At 48.2% G+C, this 20,885-nt stretch overlaps 2 protein-coding genes across 2 annotated transcripts in view; both read right to left on the minus strand.

Annotated features, from left to right (window-relative positions):
- The window catches only part of nek1 (NIMA-related kinase 1), a 41,236-nt gene extending 31,773 nt beyond the window's left edge, over positions 1-9,463 (minus strand). The window contains exons 1-9 of the mRNA XM_061230136.1: positions 9,358-9,463; positions 7,659-7,791; positions 7,062-7,158; positions 6,675-6,772; positions 6,262-6,345; positions 5,592-5,659; positions 3,966-4,052; positions 3,384-3,438; positions 2,849-3,049 (exon numbers count right to left, since the gene is read on the minus strand). Coding sequence (XP_061086120.1) covers positions 2,849-3,049; positions 3,384-3,438; positions 3,966-4,052; positions 5,592-5,659; positions 6,262-6,345; positions 6,675-6,772; positions 7,062-7,158; positions 7,659-7,791; positions 9,358-9,380 — 846 coding nt within the window. The 5' untranslated portion in view covers positions 9,381-9,463. The remainder of the gene's footprint in view (positions 1-2,848; positions 3,050-3,383; positions 3,439-3,965; positions 4,053-5,591; positions 5,660-6,261; positions 6,346-6,674; positions 6,773-7,061; positions 7,159-7,658; positions 7,792-9,357) is intronic.
- A 6,480-nt stretch (positions 9,464-15,943) lies between these two features.
- LOC133120014 (tripartite motif-containing protein 16-like) overlaps positions 15,944-20,885 on the minus strand; it is an 8,349-nt gene continuing 3,407 nt past the window's right edge. Inside the window, exons 5-8 of the mRNA XM_061230137.1 lie at positions 20,837-20,885; positions 19,952-20,473; positions 17,690-17,703; positions 15,944-17,300 (exon numbers count right to left, since the gene is read on the minus strand). Of these exons, the coding sequence (XP_061086121.1) occupies positions 17,041-17,300; positions 17,690-17,703; positions 19,952-20,473; positions 20,837-20,885 (845 nt within the window). The 3' untranslated portion in view covers positions 15,944-17,040. The remainder of the gene's footprint in view (positions 17,301-17,689; positions 17,704-19,951; positions 20,474-20,836) is intronic.

Genomic DNA, 20,885 nt, shown 5'->3' on the forward strand with positions numbered 1-20,885 from the left:
GGGGCGACATTAGGGGCGACATGGGGGCGACATTAGGGGCGACATGGGGGCGACATGGGGGCGACATTAGGGGCGACATTAGGGGCGACATTAGGGGCGACATGGGGGCGACATGGGGGCGACATGGGGGCGACATTAGGGGCGACATGGGGGCGACATTAGGGGCGACATTAGGGGCGACATGGGGGCGACATTAGGGGCGACATGGGGGCGACATGGGGGCGACATTAGGGGCGACATGGGGGCGACATTAGGGGCGACATGGGGGCGACATTAGGGGCGACATGGGGGCGACATGGGGGCGACATTAGGGGCGACATTAGGGGCGACATGGGGGCGACATTAGGGGCGACATTAGGGGCGACATGGGGGCGACATGGGGGCGACATGGGGGCGACATTAGGGGCGACATTAGGGGCGACATTAGGGGCGACATTAGGGGCGACATTAGGGGCGACATTAGGGGCGACATTAGGGGCGACATGGGGGCGACATGGGGGCGACATGGGGGCGACATTAGGGGCGACATTAGGGGCGACATTAGGGGCGACATTAGGGGCGACATTAGGGGCGACATGGGGGCGACATGGGGGCGACATGGGGGCGACCTGGCTCAGGCAGTAAGAGCAGTCGTCTGGCAGTCGGAGGGTTGCCGGTTCGATCCCCCGCCCAGGCTGTGTCGAAGTGTCCCTGAGCAAGACACCTAACCCCCAAACGCTCCTGACGAGCTGGTCAGTGCCTTGCATGGCAGCCAATCGCCGTTGGTGTGTGAGTGTGTGTATGAATGGGTGAATGAGAAGCATCAATTGTACAGCACTTTGGATAAAGGCGCTATATAAATGCCAACCATTTACCATTCACAGGGCAGGTGAAGGTATCTCAAATCAACCGTTCGAAGAAGACTTAGAGAGCAGCAATATAGAGGCTATACCACAGGATGCAAACAACTCATCAGTAGTAAGAATTAATTGGAAGGCAAGATTCCAATTGGCAAAGAAGTAGAGATGAGCCACATAAGTGAAACTTAGTTTTATGGACTGATGAGACCAAGATTAACCTCTACCAAAGTGATGGAAAGGCCAAAGTGTGGAGAAAGATAGGAGCTCATCTGTGAAGCACGGTGGAGGAAGTGTCATGGCTTGGGCTTGCATGGCTGCTTCTGGAGTGGGCTCACTAATCTTTATTGATGATGTAATTCATGATGGTAGGAGCAGGATGAATTCAGAAGTCTACAAAAACATTGTGTCTGCCAACTTACAGAGAAGTGTGTCCAAACTAATTGGGAAGAACTTCATCATGCATGAAGACAATGACCTAAAACACACTACCAACACAACAAAGGACTACATTAGGGAGAAAAAGTGGAAGGTTTTAGACTGGCCAAGTCAATCACCAGACCTTGAACATGCATTTCACCTCCTGAAGAGGAGATTGAAGGGAAAATCTCCCTGAAACAAACAGCAACTGAAAGAGGCTGCAGTAAAAGCATCACAAACGAAGAATGCAACAGTTTGGTGATGTCAGTGGGTCACAGGCTTGATGCAGTTATTGCAAGCAAGGGATATTCGACCAAATATTAAGTGTTTAAATTTACTTAAATACTCTCTGTTCCAATACTTTTGCTCATCTAAAAGCGGGTGGTCTGATACCAAAAGCTATGTTATAAGTAATCTAACATATGGTATAAATACCAGGAAATAAAAGTTGAAATTCTGAACTCTTGTCTTGTGTTCATCTTTTTATCTCAACCCCAAATGTATTCAGTGAATTGCTAAAACAAAGGAATTGGTCTTGCTGTTCCACTACTGGAGGGAACTGTACCTGCAGGCAGGAGTGTGGTTTTTACCTGTGCACAGGTGTGAGGTGTGTATTACATGTGCACAGGTGTGAGGTGTGTTACCTGTAGACAGGTGTGAGGTGTGTGTTACCTGTGCACAGGTGTGAGGTGTGTGTTACCTGTGCACAGGTGTGAGGTGTGTGTTACCTGTGCACAGGTGTGAGGTGTGTGTTACCTGTGCACAGGTGTGAGGTGTGTGTAACCTGTAGACAGGTGTGAGGTGTGTGTAACCTGTAGACAGGTGTGAGGTGTGTGTTACCTGTGCACAGGTGTGAGGTGTGTGTTACCTGTGCACAGGTGTGAGGTGTGTTACCTGTGCACAGGTGTGAGGTGTGTTACCTGTAGACAGGTGTGAGGTGTGTTACCTGTGCACAGGTGTGAGGTGTGTGTTACCTGTAGACAGGTGTGAGGTGTGTGTTACCTGTGCACAGGTGTGAGGTGTGTGTTACCTGTGCACAGGTGTGAGGTGTGTTACCTGTGCACAGGTGTGAGGTGTGTGTTACCTGTAGACAGGTGTGAGGTGTGTGTTACCTGTGCACAGGTGTGAGGTGTGTTACCTGTAGACAGATGTGAGGTGTGTGTTACCTGTGCACAGGTGTGAGGTGTGTTACCTGTAGACAGGTGTGAGGTGTGTGTTACCTGTGCACAGGTGTGAGGTGTGTTACCTGTAGACAGGTGTGAGGTGTGTGTTACCTGTGCACAGGTGTGAGGTGTGTTACCTGTAGACAGGTGTGAGGTGTGTGTTACCTGTGCACGGGTGTGAGGTGTGTTACCTCTAGACAGGTGTGAGGTGTGTGTTACCTGTGCACAGGTGTGAGGTGTGTTACCTGTAGACAGGTGTGAGGTGTGTTACCTGTAGACAGGTGTGAGGTGTGTTACCTGTAGACAGGTGTGAGGTGTGTGTTACCTGTGCACAGGTGTGAGGTGTGTTACCTGTAGACAGGTGTGAGGTGTGTTACCTGTAGACAGGTGTGAGGTGTGTTACCTGTAGACAGGTGTGAGGTGTGTTACCTGTGGGGAGAGGAGGCGGGGGACCCTACGGGCCAGGAAGGCTTTGAGCAGGATGCCGCTGACGGAGGGCCGTTCCCGGGGGCTGCGTCTGAACAGCTGCCCCAGCAGGGTGCGCAGGTCCTGGGAGTACTGCTGGGGCACGGGGGGGTACGAGCCCCGGATGATCTTCAGCACCAGGTTCTTCATGTTCCCCGCCTCAAACTGAGAGAACACACACAAGTCACACAACCACACACACACACACACACACACACACACACAACCACACACACAAGTCACACAGAACCTCACACACACACACACACACACACGCACACACCACACACAACCCGCCTCAAACTGAGAGAAAACACACGAGTCACACAACCACACGCACACACACACGCACATGCACACGTCACGCACACGTCACGCACACGTCACGCACACGTCACGCACACGCACACGCACACGCACACAAACACACACACACACACACACACACACACACACACACACACACACAGAGTAGGGAAGGGTACACCGGGTTACTTACTGCATGCTTAAGTGTGCACATCTCATACAGCACACACCCCAGGGCCCAGATATCACTGGGGAGAGACAGACAAACACACCAACCAATCAGAAACAGAGGGAAGGCCACAACAACCAATGAGGAACAGCTCACTACTACAACCTAACCGTATTGACATCTGGCCAATGAGGAAAAGGTCCACACTGAGTCCACACTGGCCAATGAGGAGCAGGGAAGAGTCCACACTGGCCAATGAGGAGCAGGGAAGAGTCCACACTGGCCAATGAGGAGCAGGGAAGAGTCAACACTGGCCAATGAGGAGCAGGGAAGAGTCAACACTGGCCAATGAGGAGCAGGGCATGCCCCTGACCCAGGCATAACGAACAGTTGCTCCCACAGCCCATAATGCACTGCAGAGGTGCTTCCACAGCAATTATTTATATAGGAATTATGGGTAAAGATTGGCTCATCATTCACAGGAATTATGGGTATAGATTGATTCATCGTTCACAGGAATTATGGGTAAACAGAGGAATGGCGGGTAAACAGAGGAATGGCGGGTAAACAGAGGAATGGCGGGTAAAGACCGGCTGTCTGTGCTACCTCTTGTTGTTGTAGGGTTTGTTTTCACAGATCTCTGGGGACAGGTAGTAGGGGGTCCCGATGCAGGTTCTGGCCAGTTCCACCGTGCTGTAACGGAGAGGAAGGGTCTCGTTATGACCAGCATCAGCACTCACCCAGCCTGTAACAGCAGGGTTATATAACCCAACAGCATCACACCCAGCCTGTAACAGCAGGGTTATATAACCCAACAGCATCACCACTCACCCAGCCTGTAACAGCAGGGTTATATAACCCAACAGCATCACCATTCACCCAGCCTGTAACAGCAGGGTTATATAACCCAACAGCATCACACCCAGCCTGTAACAGCAGGGTTATATAACCCAACAGCATCACACCCAGCCTGTAACAGCAGGGTTATATAACCCAACTGCATCAACACTCACCCAGCCTGTAACAGCAGGGTTATATAACCCAACAGCATCACCATTCACCCAGCCTGTAACAGCAGGGTTATATAACCCAACAGCATCACACCCAGCCTGTAACAGCAGGGTTATATAACCCAACAGCATCACCATTCACCCAGCCTGTAACAGCAGGGTTATATAACCCAACAGCATCACCATTCACCCAGCCTGTAACAGCAGGGTTATATAACCCAACTGCATCAACACTCACCCAGCCTGTAACAGCAGGGTTATATAACCCAACAGCATCACCATTCACCCAGCCTGTAACAGCAGGGTTATATAACCCAACAGCATCACACCCAGCCTGTAACAGCAGGGTTATATAACCCAACAGCATCACCATTCACCCAGCCTGTAACAGCAGGGTTATATAACCCAACAGCATCACCATTCACCCAGCCTGTAACAGCAGGGTTATATAACCCAACAGCATCACCATTCACCCAGCCTGTAACAGCAGGGTTATATAACCCAACAGCATCACACCCAGCCTGTAACAGCAGGGTTATATAACCCAACAGCATCACACCCAGCCTGTAACAGCAGGGTTATATAACCCAACAGCATCACACCCAGCCTGTAACAGCAGGGTTATATAACCCAACAGCATCACACCCAGCCTGTAACAGCAGGGTTATATAACCCAACAGCATCACACCCAGCCTGTAACAGCAGGGTTATATAACCCAACAGCATCACACCCAGCCTGTAACAGCAGGGTTATATAACCCAACAGCATCACACCCAGCCTGTAACAGCAGGGTTATATAACCCAACAGCATCACACCCAGCCTGTAACAGCAGGGTTATATAACCCAACAGCATCACCACTCACCCAGCCTGTAACAGCAGGGTTATATAACCCAACAGCATCACACCCAGCCTGTAACAGCAGGGTTATATAACCCAACAGCATCACACCCAGCCTGTAACAGCAGTCTGGGTACAGACCATAGAGATTATTACTCCCAATATCCTGTGCCAACTACTGACTCTTTAAACAAGGGCATAAGTAAGATGTTTTCGTCCTTTGGACTACAGATTTTCTCCAGGCATTAATGACAGAACAGCCAACCACACTGAATGTTCCTTCTGCACACACTCACTGCGGTCTTGTTTGAACTTTTTTGGGGGAAAAACAATTAAAGAAACAGAAAACAGAGAATAGAACACCAAAAATAAATAGTCTTACCTGTTGAGCACCCTGGCAATCCCAAAGTCTCCCAGCTGCACAGTCCCATCTTTGGTCAGAAATATATTCTGAAATACATACAGACATGAGCAGGCAGACAGACAGACAGACAGGGGCACAGACAGACGCACAGACAGAGACAGACACATGGCAGGGGGGCTTTAAATGAGCCGGGCTGTGGGTGGGGGTCTCAGGCCCGATGTGCTGTTATTCAGCAGACATCAGACACGAGGACATCTGCTAACGACGCAACAGCGAAGCTTCCGTCAGCCGTCAGTCACGGGGCTCTTTCCAACCGCTTCTTTTACCCACCTCCTATCTCCTGTCCTTGTGTCCTTTCCTAGCCCCTAGCTCCACCCATTGGAGGAGGCGAGAGGAAGGGGCGAGAAGAGGAGGTGAAGAATGGAGTGGAATGTCCTCGCTCCTCGTCAGTTACAGACGGGGCACACGTGCAAAGGCTGCTGCTCGCTTCAAAAAAAAACTATTGTGAGCCTCTAAGCTCCTGGATTCTAGCTCCACGTAGGAACCTTTAACGGGTTGTAATTTCCTAAAAGATAGTGGTCCTTGACTGATTTCCAGTCAAAGACAAGCGATTGGAATGAGCCCGGTCGTTTTACGGGTTTTTAGGGGGGCAAAGGGCAAAGGTGCCTGCCGGGCCTGTCAGGCATACCTGAGATTTGATGTCCCGGTGCAGAATCTTGCGGTCATGAACGTGCTTCAGCGCCAGACAGATCTGCACAAACCAGTCCAGGATCTGGGGGGCACAGCGGACGGCCATTTTAGGTAGGAGGCAGGCGGGACGGCCATTTTAGGTAGGGGGCAGAGGGGACGGCCATTTTAGGTCGGGGGCAGGCGGGACGGCCATTTTAGGTAGGGGGCAGAGGGGACGGCCATTTTAGGTAGGGGGCAGAGGGGACGGCCATTTTAGGTAGGGGGCAGAGGGGACGGCCATCTTGGGTAGGGGGCAGGGGGGACGGCCATCTTGGGTAGGGGGTAGGGGGCACAGGGGACAGCCATTTTAGGTAGGGGGTAGTGTGGGCCGCACATATCAGTTTGGGGTCCTGGGTTTGTCCTGGTTGTTACCTGGTCTTCAGGAAAGAGCACACCTCTCTGTGTGTTGATGCGGCGGAAGAGATCTCCACCCTCGCAGTAATCCATCACTATGTACAGACACCCGCTCTCTGGGGACGGCATAGCAGCTATTCAGTGTTACCAGAGACTCTCACTCTCTCCTACTCTCTCTCACTCTCTCACTCTCTCACTCTCTCACTCTCTCACTCTCTCACTCTCTCACTCACACACTCACACACTCACACACTCACACACTCTCTCACTCTCTCACTCTCTCACTCTCTCACTCACTCACTCACTCACTCACTCTCTCACTCTCTCACTCTCTCACTCTCTCACTCTCTCACTCTCTCACACACACACACACACACACACACACACACACACACACGGTCTTACCCTCGAAGGACTCCCTGTAGCGGACGATGTTGGGGTGGCTCATGTTGCCCAGCACAGCCACCTCCTTGCGGGACTCTTCCCGCTCCTTGCTGGACATCTGGAGCACACAGACAGCAGTTAACCCGCCGCCTAGGGGGGGGAACCTTGCAGCATATCACACAGTTACTGGGTCTGCTGGATAAACGCACCAAGTATTCCCATCTATGTCTTGCCTTTATGTGAACGAAATTATGCTTTAAATGCTGTGAATCATGAAATAGGACAACTTCTTCCATTTGGTGGGTGAAATTCATTTAGAAAATATCTGGTGTGTGTGTGTATGAATGGGTGAATGAGAAGCATCAATTGCACAGCGCTTTGGATAAAGGCGCTATATAAATGCAGTCAGTCATTTACCATTTACCATTAAACGGCAGAGAGGGGTGACCTCATCCTTTAGCACAACTGCTAACTGTACTTCCTGATCAGCTTACCCGCAAGGACTAAGGCCAGCGATTGGCTCAGCTGGGAGGACTAAGGCCAGCGATTGGCTCAGCCGGGAGGACTAAGGCCAGCGATTGGCTCAGCCGCGAGGACTAAGGCCAGCGATTGGCTCACCCTCGAGATGCCGATCTCCTTGATGACGTACTGCTTGCCATCTTCCTTGGACTTGACGAGGATGGCCTTCCCAAAGGAGCCTTCTCCGATCTTGTTGATCCTGCTGTACTTATCCATGTTTCCACATGCTGGGCTGCAGAGAGCAGGGGCACACACCATTAACACGCTACACAAACACGCTGTTAACACACCATGCACACGTCATTAACACACCATGCACATGCCATTAACACACTATAGAAACACACCAGTAACATGCTACACAAACACGCCATTAACACATCACACACACACAAATATCATGGTACACAAACACACTGAACATGTGACACACACACACACACACACACACACACAAATACCATGGTACCAAACACACTGAACATGCTACACACATGACATTAACATGCTACACAAACACACCATTAACACACTCCAGAAATAAGCCATTAATACACAACACACAATTAACAAGCCATTAACAGACCACATTCCATCAACATACCACACACAAATGCCATTAATACTGCATGTACACACCACAGACACAAGTAATCAAGTCTGAACTACAGACAGGAACACAACACCCCAGCAGTATAGACAGTGCAACGGACAGCAGTGCTCAATATTAAAATGTAAATACATTTAATCTGCCCCCAGATCTTCAGCTCACTACCGTGCAGTTAGCTGTCTGCGCCGTTATTTAGCATTAGCATTATAACATCAGCACCCTACCTGGACACAGGTACATGTCACAATATCTCATGGCTCTAAGACAGTGGTTAAGGTACATGACTGGTACCCACAAGGTTGGTGGTTCGATCCCCGGTGTAGCCACAATAAGATCTGCACAGCCGTTGGGCCCTTGAGCAAGGCCCTTAACCCTGCATTGTTCCAGGGGAGGATTGTCTCCTGCTTAGTCTAATCAACTGTATGTCGCTCTGGATAAAAGCGTCTGCCAAATGCCAATAATGTAATGTCCATCCATCCATTATCTTATCCTGAACAGGGTCGCAGGGGGGCTGGAGCCTATCCCAGCATACATCGGGCGAAAGGCAGGAATACACCCTGGACAGGTCGCCAGTCCATCACATCATACCCACGGGCAATTTAGACTCTCCAATCAGCCTAACCTGCATGTCTTTGGACTGTGGGAGGTAACCGGAGTAACCGGAGGAAACCCACGCGAACACGGGGAGAACATGCCAACTCCACACAGTGAGGCCCCGGCCGACAGGGATTCGAACCCAGGACCTCCTTGCTGTGAGGCGGCAGTGCTACCCACTGCACCATCCGTTAATGAGCATCTGAGCAATCGCCGACTACACCGATTTGTTGATATGAACATGTAGTGTCAGTTGGGACCATCGGTAACTCCGCTACCTCGCCTCGCAGGATATCCGGATAAGCGAATGTCCAGACATTACTGTCTATTAATGCAGTGAAATATTACTTCATCCATTCAGCAACTCCAGATTACCTCCCTGATAGCAGGGCTCTGGTACATTAGTAGCCAACAAGATATAACGGCTGTCATTTTAATTGCATTAGATGAGAGAGAGGAGCCAGCCAGCCAGACGATCATGCAGTTTTGTCAATGTAGCAACCCGGCTACAGTTACTTTGCAAACAGAATAACACGTTTAATTCATGCAGTGCTAGGCAGCGCCAACAATCAATAACATGCTAGTTAACGTTACCTTTCTCGCTCATCAGCTAGCATAGTAAGTTTTTAAAAAAAACAGTACGTTGACGTTCACTCGGTTAGGCTGGTTAGATATTGTACTGGGTCGTTTATAATTTCACAATCAGTAGCTAACGTTACAAGAAAAAAGGGTTAAAAATAAAACCGAAATAGTCACAAAAAAATAAGCATCTTAATTTCTACAGTAATACTGAATTTAGTCATAACCTTGGTAAGTTAGCTGGTGTCTTTTAATTAAGTTAACGTTACACTAAGTTAGTTAACGTTGCTGAAATGTAATAGCTAACCGTAGTCGAGTAGATTGGCCGCTTGCTATAATAGAACATCCGAGTCTCGCCCGCTAATACCAGCCAACAGTCATTTATCGATACTAGCCGATTCACAAGACCGCAGTTTGGAGCGACCGGAGACGGGGAGATGCTCCGAGGAACGGCCTGCGAAGTCACCGGGTGGCTAATGCTATTCAAAACGTTAGCTAACGTTATCTCGAATTTAAGGAGCTGTCCGTATTAGTAAATTCGCAAATGACAACAGCCGCGCAAGGTCTGCTTGAACTTCTGCTGCAAGTCGCTTCAGGGTACCGGGAGGGATAGTCATGGTATGGTTTTGAAAAATAGATAAAAATGATAAAGGTTTGACTTACGACTGGTTTCCCACCGCAGCAACAGCATAACACACTACCAACCTCTCTCCGCGCTCTCACGCTAACGCAGCGGAAGTCCCGCCCACCGTTTCACATATAATTGGTCGAATTCCCTCGGATCTTAGCAGAATCCCACAATAAGAGGCTAAAACAGCTATCAATAAATATCTGGGCCGAAAGTTTGCGCCTTTGATGCGATGATTGTTCGCCCTAGCAACCGTTCTCGGCATGTACACAAACGAGGCCTTTTTGTAACAGAACATTTCAACTGTTTAATAAAATCACTCATTAAGGCTACTATTACAGTTGTGTAGATGAATACACTCAAAAGGACAACGTGTTCCCGCATGGCAACTAAGGAAAATGTTTAGCCGACATTATTTACCATTATATTTACTTAAACTCCCTATTATAGAGATGTTGTTTTAAATCTTACGTAATTATTCAACAAATCATGGTTGTAAATACTAAGGCTACCAGTTACCAAATAGTTGTATGTCTTTGTTCTTTTCATATTTGTTTTGACAAAACAATTAATTCTATGAATAGGTAGTCACACAGCACAACCATTTTAAAGGCAGCCGATTTAAGCTGAACTTCTGAAAATTGGAGGATACAGAAAATAAATAATAGCTAACATTTTGGAAGATAGTGCTCATTCTGTTAAGGCTCTGTTCGACTGCATGGAAGGACCGCATCGTCTGGTATCTGTTAAGAGTGTTCCAGTGTGTGGATGGACCCCATGGTTTGGTATCTGTTAAGGCTCTGTTCCAGTGTGTGGATGGGCCCCATGGTCTGGTATCTGTTAAGGCTCTGTTCCAGTGTGTGGATGGGCCCCATGGTCTGGTATCTGTTAAGGCTCTGTTCCAGGGTGTGGATGGGCCCCATGGTCTGGTATCTGTTAAGGCTCTGCTCCAGTGTGTGGATGGGCCCCATGGTCTGGTATCTGTTAAGGCTCTGTTCCAGTGTGTGGATAGGCCCCATGGTCTGGTATCTGTTAAGGCTCTGTTCCAGGGTGTGGATGGGCCCCATGGTCTGGTATCTGTTAAGGCTCTGTTCCAGTGTGTGGATGGGCCCCATGGTCTGGTATCTGTTAAGGCTCTGTTCCAGTGTGTGGATGGACCCCATGGTCTGGTATCTGTTAAGGCTCTGTTCCAGTGTGTGGATGGACCCCATGGTCTGGTATCTGTTAAGGCTCTGTTCCAGTGTGTGGATGGACCCCATGGTCTGGTATCTGTTAAGGCTCTGCTCCAGTGTGTGGATGGGTCCCATGGTCTGGTATCTGTTAAGGCTCTGCTCCAGTGTGTGGATGGGCCCCATGGTCTGGTATCTGTTAAGGCTCTGCTCCAGTGTGTGGATGGGCCCCATGGTCTGGTATCTGTTAAGGCTCTGTTCCAGTGTGTGGATGGGCCCCATGGTCTGGTATCTGTTAAGGCTCTGTTCCAGTGTGTGGATGGGCCCCATGGTCTGGTATCTGTTAAGGCTCTGCTCCAGTGTGTGGATGGGCCCCATGGTCTGGTATCTGTTACGGCTCTGCTCCAGTGTGTGGATGGGCCCCATGGTCTGGTATCTGTTAAGGCTCTGCTCCAGTGTGTGGATGGGCCCCATGGTCTGGTATCTGTTAAGGCTCTGTTCCAGTGTGTGTATGGGCCCCATGGTGTGGTATCTGTTAAGGCTCTGTTCCAGTGTGTGGATGGGCCCCATGGTCTGGTATCTGTTAAGGCTCTGTCCCAGTGTGTGGATGGGCCCCATGGTCTGGTATCTGTTAAGGCTCTGCTCCAGTGTGTGGATGGGCCCCATGGTCTGGTATCTGTTAAGGCTCTGCTCCAGTGTGTGGATGGGCCCCATGGTCTGGTATCTGTTACGGCTCTGCTCCAGTGTGTGGATGGGCCCCATGGTCTGGTATCTGTTAAGGCTCTGCTCCAGTGTGTGGATGGGCCCCATGGTCTGGTATCTGTTAAGGCTCTGTTCCAGTGTGTGTATGGGCCCCATGGTGTGGTATCTGTTAAGGCTCTGTTCCAGTGTGTGGATGGGCCCCATGGTCTGGTATCTGTTAAGGCTCTGTCCCAGTGTGTGGATGGGCCCCATGGTCTGGTATCTGTTAAGGCTCTGCTCCAGTGTGTGGATGGGCCCCATGGTCTGGTATCTGTTAAGGCTCTGCTCCAGTGTGTGGATGGGCCCCATGGTCTGGTATCTGTTAAGGCTCTGTTCCAGTGTGTGGATGGGCCCCATGGTCTGGTATCTGTTCAGGCTCTGTTCCAGTGTGTGGATGGGCCCCATGGTCTGGTATCTGTTAAGGCTCTGCTCCAGTGTGTGGATGGTCCCCATGGTCTGGTATCTGTTTAAGGCTCTGCTCCAGTGTGTGGATGGGCCCCATGGTCTGGTATCTGTTAAGGCTCTGTTCCAGTGTGTGGATAGGCCCCATGGTCTGGTATCTGTTAAGGCTCTGTTCCAGGGTGTGGATGGGCCCCATGGTCTGGTATCTGTTAAGGCTCTGTTCCAGTGTGTGGATGGGCCCCATGGTCTGGTATCTGTTAAGGCTCTGTTCCAGTGTGTGGATGGGCCCCATGGTCTGGTATCTGTTAAGGCTCTGTTCCAGTGTGTGGATGGACCCCATGGTCTGGTATCTGTTAAGGCTCTGTTCCAGTGTGTGGATGGACCCCATGGTCTGGTATCTGTTAAGGCTCTGTTCCAGTGTGTGGATGGGCCCCATGGTCTGGTATCTGTTAAGGCTCTGCTCCAGTGTGTGGATGGACCCCATGGTCTGGTATCTGTTAAGGCTCTGTTCCAGTGTGTGGATGGGCCCCATGGTCTGGTATCTGTTAAGGCTCTGTTCCAGTGTGTGGATGGGCCCCATGGTCTGGTATCTGTTAAGGCTCTGCTCCAGTGTGTGGATGGGCCCCATGGTCTGGTATCTGTTAAGGCTCTGTTCCAGTGTGTGGATGGGATGGTCTGGTATCTGTTCAGGCTCTGTTCCAGTGTGTGGATGGGCCCCATGGTCTGGTATCTGTTAAGGCTCTGCTCCAGTGTGACAATAGTGTCTCATCGCACACCCCACTAGTGAACTGGGTGGCATCAGATCCACCTGTAGATCTGCACATGTCCTCATGTGTGTCGTGTCCCTGGAGGTCTGTGATAATGAGGAGGAGGGCCACCTGGGGAAATTACACCTGTACACAAATCAGGAGACAGGTAAACCAGATGGAAAGCCAATCACCTTAAAGCTGCAATATGAGTGTGAAACAGGCGTCTCACAGTTGATTAAAACCTAAAACTTTCAGAATTCAGCTCGTACAGAGAGCTTATGCGTGCAGAGGCTGTACATATGAACACATCAATTATAAACATAAATATTGTTTTTTATATCACACTGGAGTGAGATCTGAGGCTGCATGAGCCAGAGGAAATAGTTCAGATCAAAGGTACGACTCATGAATCACTTACTTAAAGATATATATTTTGAAGGATAATTGTGTAATACACACATCTACAACCCCAGGAGGGATAATATTGCTGGACAAACTGCTTTGGAGTCACTTTGATACCAGCAATTTAAAGCTGACAGACTATCAGAAACTTCAGGAAATATTTAACACATTCACACAAAAGAGCTGAATAATAATAAATAAGTAAAAGTATCCCCTTAAACCTCTCGCTGCCAGTGGGAAGAAACAGTCCTCTATCGAAAAGAAGAGGGGAAAAAAGAAAACGTGACCACCAGAGGTCGCTGTTATCACATTACAGTAGCAGCCCCAGTAGTTCAGCAGGGACCAGAGAAGAGATTACACTGTTAGTCTCATTTGCCTCATACAGAGGGAACGACATTACATCACCAGTTTCCCCAAGTTCCAGCTCCAGCGGATTCTCAGCAGTAGGATTCTTTTTGCTGCCCATTCAGTTTTAGGGAAGGAGAATAATAATAATAATAATAATAATAATAATAATAATAATAATAATAATAATAATAATAATCATAATAATAATAATAATAATAATAATAATAATAATAAAAGAATGGAGCAAAAACAAAAGGGTTCCAGCAGCTTCGCTTGGCCACTGAATAATAATAATTTATAAACAATAATAATAATAATTTTTAAAAGTTATAATAATATTACTCTGTTGTGAAGGGGGCGGCACGGATGGTGCAGTGGGTAGCACTGCCGCCTCACAGCAAGGAGGTCCTGGGTTCAAATCCCCGTCGGCCGGGGCCTCTCTGTGCGGAGTTTGCATGTTCTCCCCGTGTCTGCGTGGGTTTCCTCCGGGTACTCCGGTTTCCTCCCACAGTCCAAAGACATGCAGGTTAGGCTGATTGGAGAGTCTAAATTGCCCACAGGTATGAGTGTGTGAGTGAATGGTGTGTGTGCCCTGCGATGGACTGGCGACCTGTCCAGGGTGTATTCCTGCCTTTCGCCCAATGTATGCTGGGATAAGCTCCAGCCCCCCTGCGACCCTGTTCAGGATAAGCGGGTTAAGATAATGGATGGATGGATGGATGTTGTGAAGGGTGACCAGTTTCCCGGTTTCTTTTTTCCTTCATTGCAGGGACAGGGAGTGAATCAGGGGCTGCAATATCTGCGGGTGACCAGTTGCATATCCTGCCCCCAAAAGATCCCCAAAAAACTCAAAAATGATTAAAAAAAACATGAAGGATTATTTATCCTTTTTTTATATTTACCCGGTTTGGACTTCACCATCTGGCTTAGGCTATATAGGCTATGTCCATGTTATCCAGCTATCTTAGAGGTATAATAGGTCATTTAGGACTTCTTACGGTCAAGAGAGGAATTGTAGCAGCAAACATCTTCAAACCACAACACTGTTTATCCCCCCCTTCTCTGTAAACACGCTGACGCTGAAACGCCAATGGCTGTGGCAATTAGAACCAATTTCTAACCAATGAGCAGAATTATTGTGCAGTTATACAATGTTTTGGTACAGAGTGTCGGGCCGTCAACTGTATATTTTGAAACCCAAATTTAAGGACAATAAACACAGACAGAGGGTGACTAAACATGTCAGTGGGCCTTTTTCTATGATGGGAAAGGATTTACAATGGTCTTGTAACAATGTTTTAGCACAAAACTCTTACCTATTGTACCTTTAAGCTCAATCCTGTGTTTAACTCTCAGAGACTTAAGCATATTCTTCTCTTAGTTTTCAACTCATAACTTTACCTTCATTACATTACATTACATTACAGGAATTTAGCAGACGCTCTTATCCAGAGCGACGTACAACGAAGTGCAGATCAAACACAAGTACAAGCGTGAAGAGGACCTGAGAGGACAGTACAGTTCCGAGTTCTAGCGTGACTATACAGATATAATCGGAACCCTTGAAGAATACATCAACTTCCAAACTAGCATACCACAGTTAGAGTACCCTGAGTACAACAATACAATAGCTAATACAAAAAAAACAAACAAGATCTATACAACTATATAAGTGCCATTACAGTCTAAGGCTAATCACAGTGATTGTGAGTTGGGGAGGGAAAGGTGTAGCCTGAAGAGATGGGTCTTCAGTCTGCGCTTGAAAGAGGTCAGAGACTCTGCCGTTCTGACATCCTGTTCTGTCCTGGTCATTCCACCACCGTGGGACCAGGACAGACAGCAGTCGTGAGCATGAAGTGCAGGTGTGGCGAGGGGGAGGCACCAGACGGCACGAAGTGGCAGAACGGAGGGGTCTTGTTGGTGTATAGGTCTTGATAAGTGATTGAATATATACAGGGGCTGATCCCTTAACTGTCTGGTACGCGAGCACCAAAGTTTTAAATTTGATGTGAGCCATAACGGGCAGTCAGTGGAGGTTGCTAAGCAGGGGTGTGAATGTCTGGGAACAAGCCAAAGTTGTTGTTTTTTTTTTTTTTTTTTTTTTTTTTTTTTACAAATGTGAGAGAATTTATTTTATTTTATAACACACAGCCAACACCTAATGTGTTCCAAGGTTTTTTTATTCATATTTCTGACACTCCATGGTCTTGGCGTGACAAAACAACCAAAACCAATATCACACATCACAGAAAGCATACAATATGTATGTAATTCTAAGTACAAATTACTAAGAAAACAAAACTGTGCCAAGTGTTGAACTACATAGATCTAAAATACAAACCAAATACAACCAGCTTAACTGTACGATTGCATGCGCAATAATGCTATGTACACTATATAGTTACTCCAATAACGTTCCTTTGGCACAAGCCCACTGCGAGCGGAGCAGCCATGGAACTTTAATGGAGGAACTCAGCTTGTTACGTCTAGAGGAACCGCGCTGTTAGCATTAGCGTTAGCGACGTGGCTGCCTGCTATCCTTCCCACAGTGGCTGCGAAGAGGAAAAGAAACCTACTACCAGTAAAATTAGCATTAGCGACGTGGCTGCCTGCTATCCAGTGGCTGCGAAGCGGAAAAGAAACCTACTACCAGTAAAATTAGCATTAGCGACGTGGCTATCATACTGAGAAGGGTTTGAGAAGTGCGAGATCTACCTTCACTTCCGCGACGTCATCCACACGGGTCGACACACACTCAAACCCCAATCCGTAGACAGCCACGCAATCACTACGTGAGTGTAATATGTATAATAGTAATAGTAAGATTAATAATAATAATTAAAATAAAAGCCTATGAGCAGGAGAGTTCGACCGTCAGTTACGCTCCTCAAACCCCTTTCTTGACAGAAGCAAAGTGGGCGACTTTTTGCAGCTGCACTGCCCACGTTCTTCGCAGGGTATCTCCACCTCTGGTTGGTTTAGATTCATTTTTCAATGGAAGTCTCCGATTTGCTCTCCAATGTTGTCGGTCAAAGTTATAGAGCAAAACAGCTTTGCTTTGCACGGTAAACCCCACCCCCCATTTACACGCATAAAGGACTGGCTTGTTTTATTATGCGATAGTGTGACCATCAGCTCCGTGAGAATATTAGCCTTTAAAAGCATGACATTTAAAAAAATCATAATTATTAACGTTTGATTAGGAGTGCTTTACTGCCTGCCAATGACCCGGGTGGTCTCAGATGGTTAGATCTTCCCTTCACGCTCCACCTGATTCCAGATCACACAGTTTTACAGCAGACCCGTAACAATAGAGCCCAAACGCAGGATGGAGGGGCTGAGTGAACGTGGTCTGGACTCTGTGCAGGAGGGTCATTGTGTCAGAGACGCTGTAGAAGGACAGAGTTCCTGCCTTGTGATCCAGGTACACTCCTATTCTGGAGGAGGAGGGAACAGGGATTTCAACGCTCACATTATTGTGCCAGAAAGAGTAACTGGAGGGAGAGCAGAACTCCAGGACTTGTCATTCCATCCCAGAGCAGCATTATCATCCCCTCCTTTCCTGCTGATGTCTTTATATGACACTGCTATATCAACCCACCTCCACTCCACTCAGCCTCCCAGTAACAGCGCCCAGATAGACCCTCTCTGCACAGCACCTGGTCCCAGTGCTCAAAGCTCTCTGGATGATCAGATTAATTAGAGGCCCTTGTAAGGCGGAAATTATTATTAATTATTATTATCACTCAGGGCTGGTCAGCTTGCTGGCTTCCTCTGGTATTGTGGAATATGTGGCTGTAAAGTAATTTAACCCAGGAGCATGCACCATTAGCCCCCACTATCTCCGCACCCATACGGGCAGGAGCCTGTGGGGGAAGACTCAGGCCTCCAGCCGTGAAACTCTTTACGATGGGGCAACATTCTTTACGGCACAGAGAGGTTGGGAGGAAATACTTCCTGCTAGGCCCTGACCTTCTCCTGAACCCCCCTTTATTGCTCTCTCCCTCTTTACTCAGTCACTAAATGATGTGTACAGCACTGGATGTTTCATGACAAAGTCAGTTTAGATAATATTCATGTTTGGTATTATTCTGATTGTTTCAGTGTGACTGGTGCAATGGTTTTATTTCTGCAACAGCAAACCCTGGACATCATAACCAACCAGGAGCCAGAGAGAAACTGTGTGGAGCTCTGCCCCAGTGAAAGCCACGTGCCTCAACCCCCCTGCCTTTCCTGGGGAGGCGTAGCTCCAAATTACAGATGGGAGACCAATTTTTAGGGTTAACATCAAAGGTCAGATTTTGGATTTAAGGACAGTAAACTAAGCAATCTGGGAGAATGCAATCAGCCTCCCGTGCACACAGTGCACGTAATTTCTACGTACAGTATGTAGACTTTTAAGACTCCGTAATTTGGTTTCCGTTGTAATGTTTTTTGATTTGGAACGTGTATGTAACCTGCCTAGTAAAATAAATTGTTAAAACTTGATCTGTGTGGTTTTGCTTACTGACACTCAAAGTTATATAGGGAATGCTTGGTTTACCCCCTCGAACTAGTCTAGGGAGGATGAATATTTACGCTTAATGTATCACGGCGTATAGCACCCGTAGACCTATGATGGTAAATCCCTCGCCTCCGCGTAGTAGTTCATTCATGTCGAGCACAGCCGTAGCTAGGTTGGTCTGCTTGGGTCCCTAGGCTGTAAACAGATATACCCAAGAGTAGCTATTCCTGCGACCTCTGTGATGACTACAGACAGCTAGTCAGTTTGTGAGACGTGCACATTACGCGCGATGTGACATGCGGCGGTACCAGCAGAGGACTGTTCGGAGAGTAAATCTCAGTACAGGATTCCTATAGCGATCAAGTCAAAATTATAAATACGACATCCACTAAATGTGGACAACTAATCTAAATTATTATTCTAAAATGGAGTCAGATAAACGAAGGTGAATATATTGGCCCTATTGTGGAGATTCTTGGTCAGCCCGGACCAGTAAAGAGCGGAAGGCAGAGTGGTACTCCTGTCTTTGTATCATGGTTCATTTATTGGCTGATCTAGACTCTCCGCATAGGGGCCACTAATTTTTAACCCTATTAGTATTCTTTCAGCAACACCAGAAAGACGAGCACGCTGATACCTTCAGCCCTCGCTAAATTCCGTCGTTGGGTTAGCGTGGGGTTTTACACCCTACTCAAGCCCTGATGAGAAGCTGATTCTGAATCTCCCCCCCCCCCCCCGTTTTTTCTTCTTTATATATGGAAAGAAAATGGTCCCCTACAAGATATTCTTTCTTTCTGTTGTATGTGTACCCCTGACATGCAGGTGTGTGTGTGTGTGGGTGTGTGATGGTGTGTGTGTGTGTGTGTGTGCTGTTTTGTGTGTGTATGTGCGTATGTCATGGTTTGTGCTGTTTTGGTGTGTGTGTGCTGTTTTGGGGGGCAGGTTGGGTGTGTGTGTGTGTGCTGTTTTGGGGGGCAGGTTGGGGGTGTGTGTGTGCTGTTTGGGAGGCAGGTTGGGGTGTGTGTGTGCTGTTTGGGGGGGCAGGTTGGGGGTGTGTGTGCTGTTTTGGGGGGTAGGTTGGGTAGGTGTGTGCTGTTTTGGAGGGTTTTTGGGTCCCTGGGAGTGGGGGATGATAACCTGTTTGTCTGTCCCACCTGCCTCTTACCTGTAACTACGGTTACTTTACAGGTGACATGTAAGTGATAATAATGAGCTTTTCAGTGCTGTTGATATGAGACTATAAAACACAGAGACTCTCACGCACACACACACACACACACGCGCGTCCACACACACACACACACGCACACACACACACACACACACACACACACGCACACACATGCGCGCGCACGCACGCACACACACACACACACACACGTACACGTACACTTACACCGCACACACACACACACACACACACACGTACACGTACACGCACACACGCGCGCGTACACACACACGCGCGGGTACACACACACACACACACACACGTACACGCACACACACACAATCAGCTTCTGTTTTGCAGGTCCTGGTTCTCAGGGGGAAAAGCCTATGTTTGTGTTCTTGTTCTGTGATGCCCTGCCTTGGTGGAACACAAGGTGGCGCTTGTGTTTTCTTTACATATACGCCTTTGCCAAGTTGACATTTTCTGACTCATCACAGATCACACAGTTTTACAGAAGATCCAGAACCCCAAATCCTAAACGCAGGATAGAGGGGCTGAGTGAAAGTGGTCTGGACTCTGTGCAGGAGGGTCATTGTGTCAGAGACGCTGTAGAAGGACAGAGTTCCTGCCCTGTGATCCAGGTACACTCCTATTCTGGAGGAGGAGGGAACAGGGATGTCAGTGTCCTTATTATTGTGCCTGAATGAGTAATAGGAGGCAGAGCAGTACAATCTCCAGGACTTGTCATTACGTCCCAGAGCAGTGTCCTCACCCTTCCCTTTCCTGCCGATGTCTTTATCTGTCACTGCTATATGAACCACATCTCCACTCCACTCAGCCTCCCAGTAACAGCGTCCAGACAGACCCTCTCTGCACAGCACCTGGGACCTGCAGTCAAATCTCTCTGGATGATCAGGATATGACTGGATCTCTCTCACACGGGTCACCTCTCTGTTCCCCTCAGACAGACGGAGGTATTCATACGCTGTGTTGGGGTCCAGTGTGAGCCACAGGAATCTGATGGAGCAGAATGAGAGAAGAGAGCTCAGTGATCATAATAAACTGCCATATTTAAGAAACATTTAATTTCACGTTTCACTCCTCTGTAATTTTATATAAATATTTGTATTTCTTTAAAAAGTAATTCTGGGGCTGAGCATGGGCCCTATATCTCTACCTATTTAATGAACTAAATCAAGTTCATCCTGTTTCAGCCTGTTTTCCTGCTGTAAATTCAGCAGCTCCATCTTTTTCCAGCATGATCAGGGCCGCGCCCCTCCCTCCTGCCAGTACTCCACTTTTGGGAAGGAGGAACCAAAAGTCTGAACTGAATCTGCTCTCTAACCCCTCCCGATTATTAATTGAGGTTTAATAACAGACTCACATTGTAAGAAGTCCTCTCTTGTCCTGGGCTCTGGAGGCTCTTCCT

The sequence above is a fragment of the Conger conger genome, unplaced genomic scaffold (genome assembly GCF_963514075.1).
Source record: "Conger conger unplaced genomic scaffold, fConCon1.1 SCAFFOLD_96, whole genome shotgun sequence".
Classification (NCBI taxonomy): domain Eukaryota; kingdom Metazoa; phylum Chordata; class Actinopteri; order Anguilliformes; family Congridae; genus Conger; species Conger conger.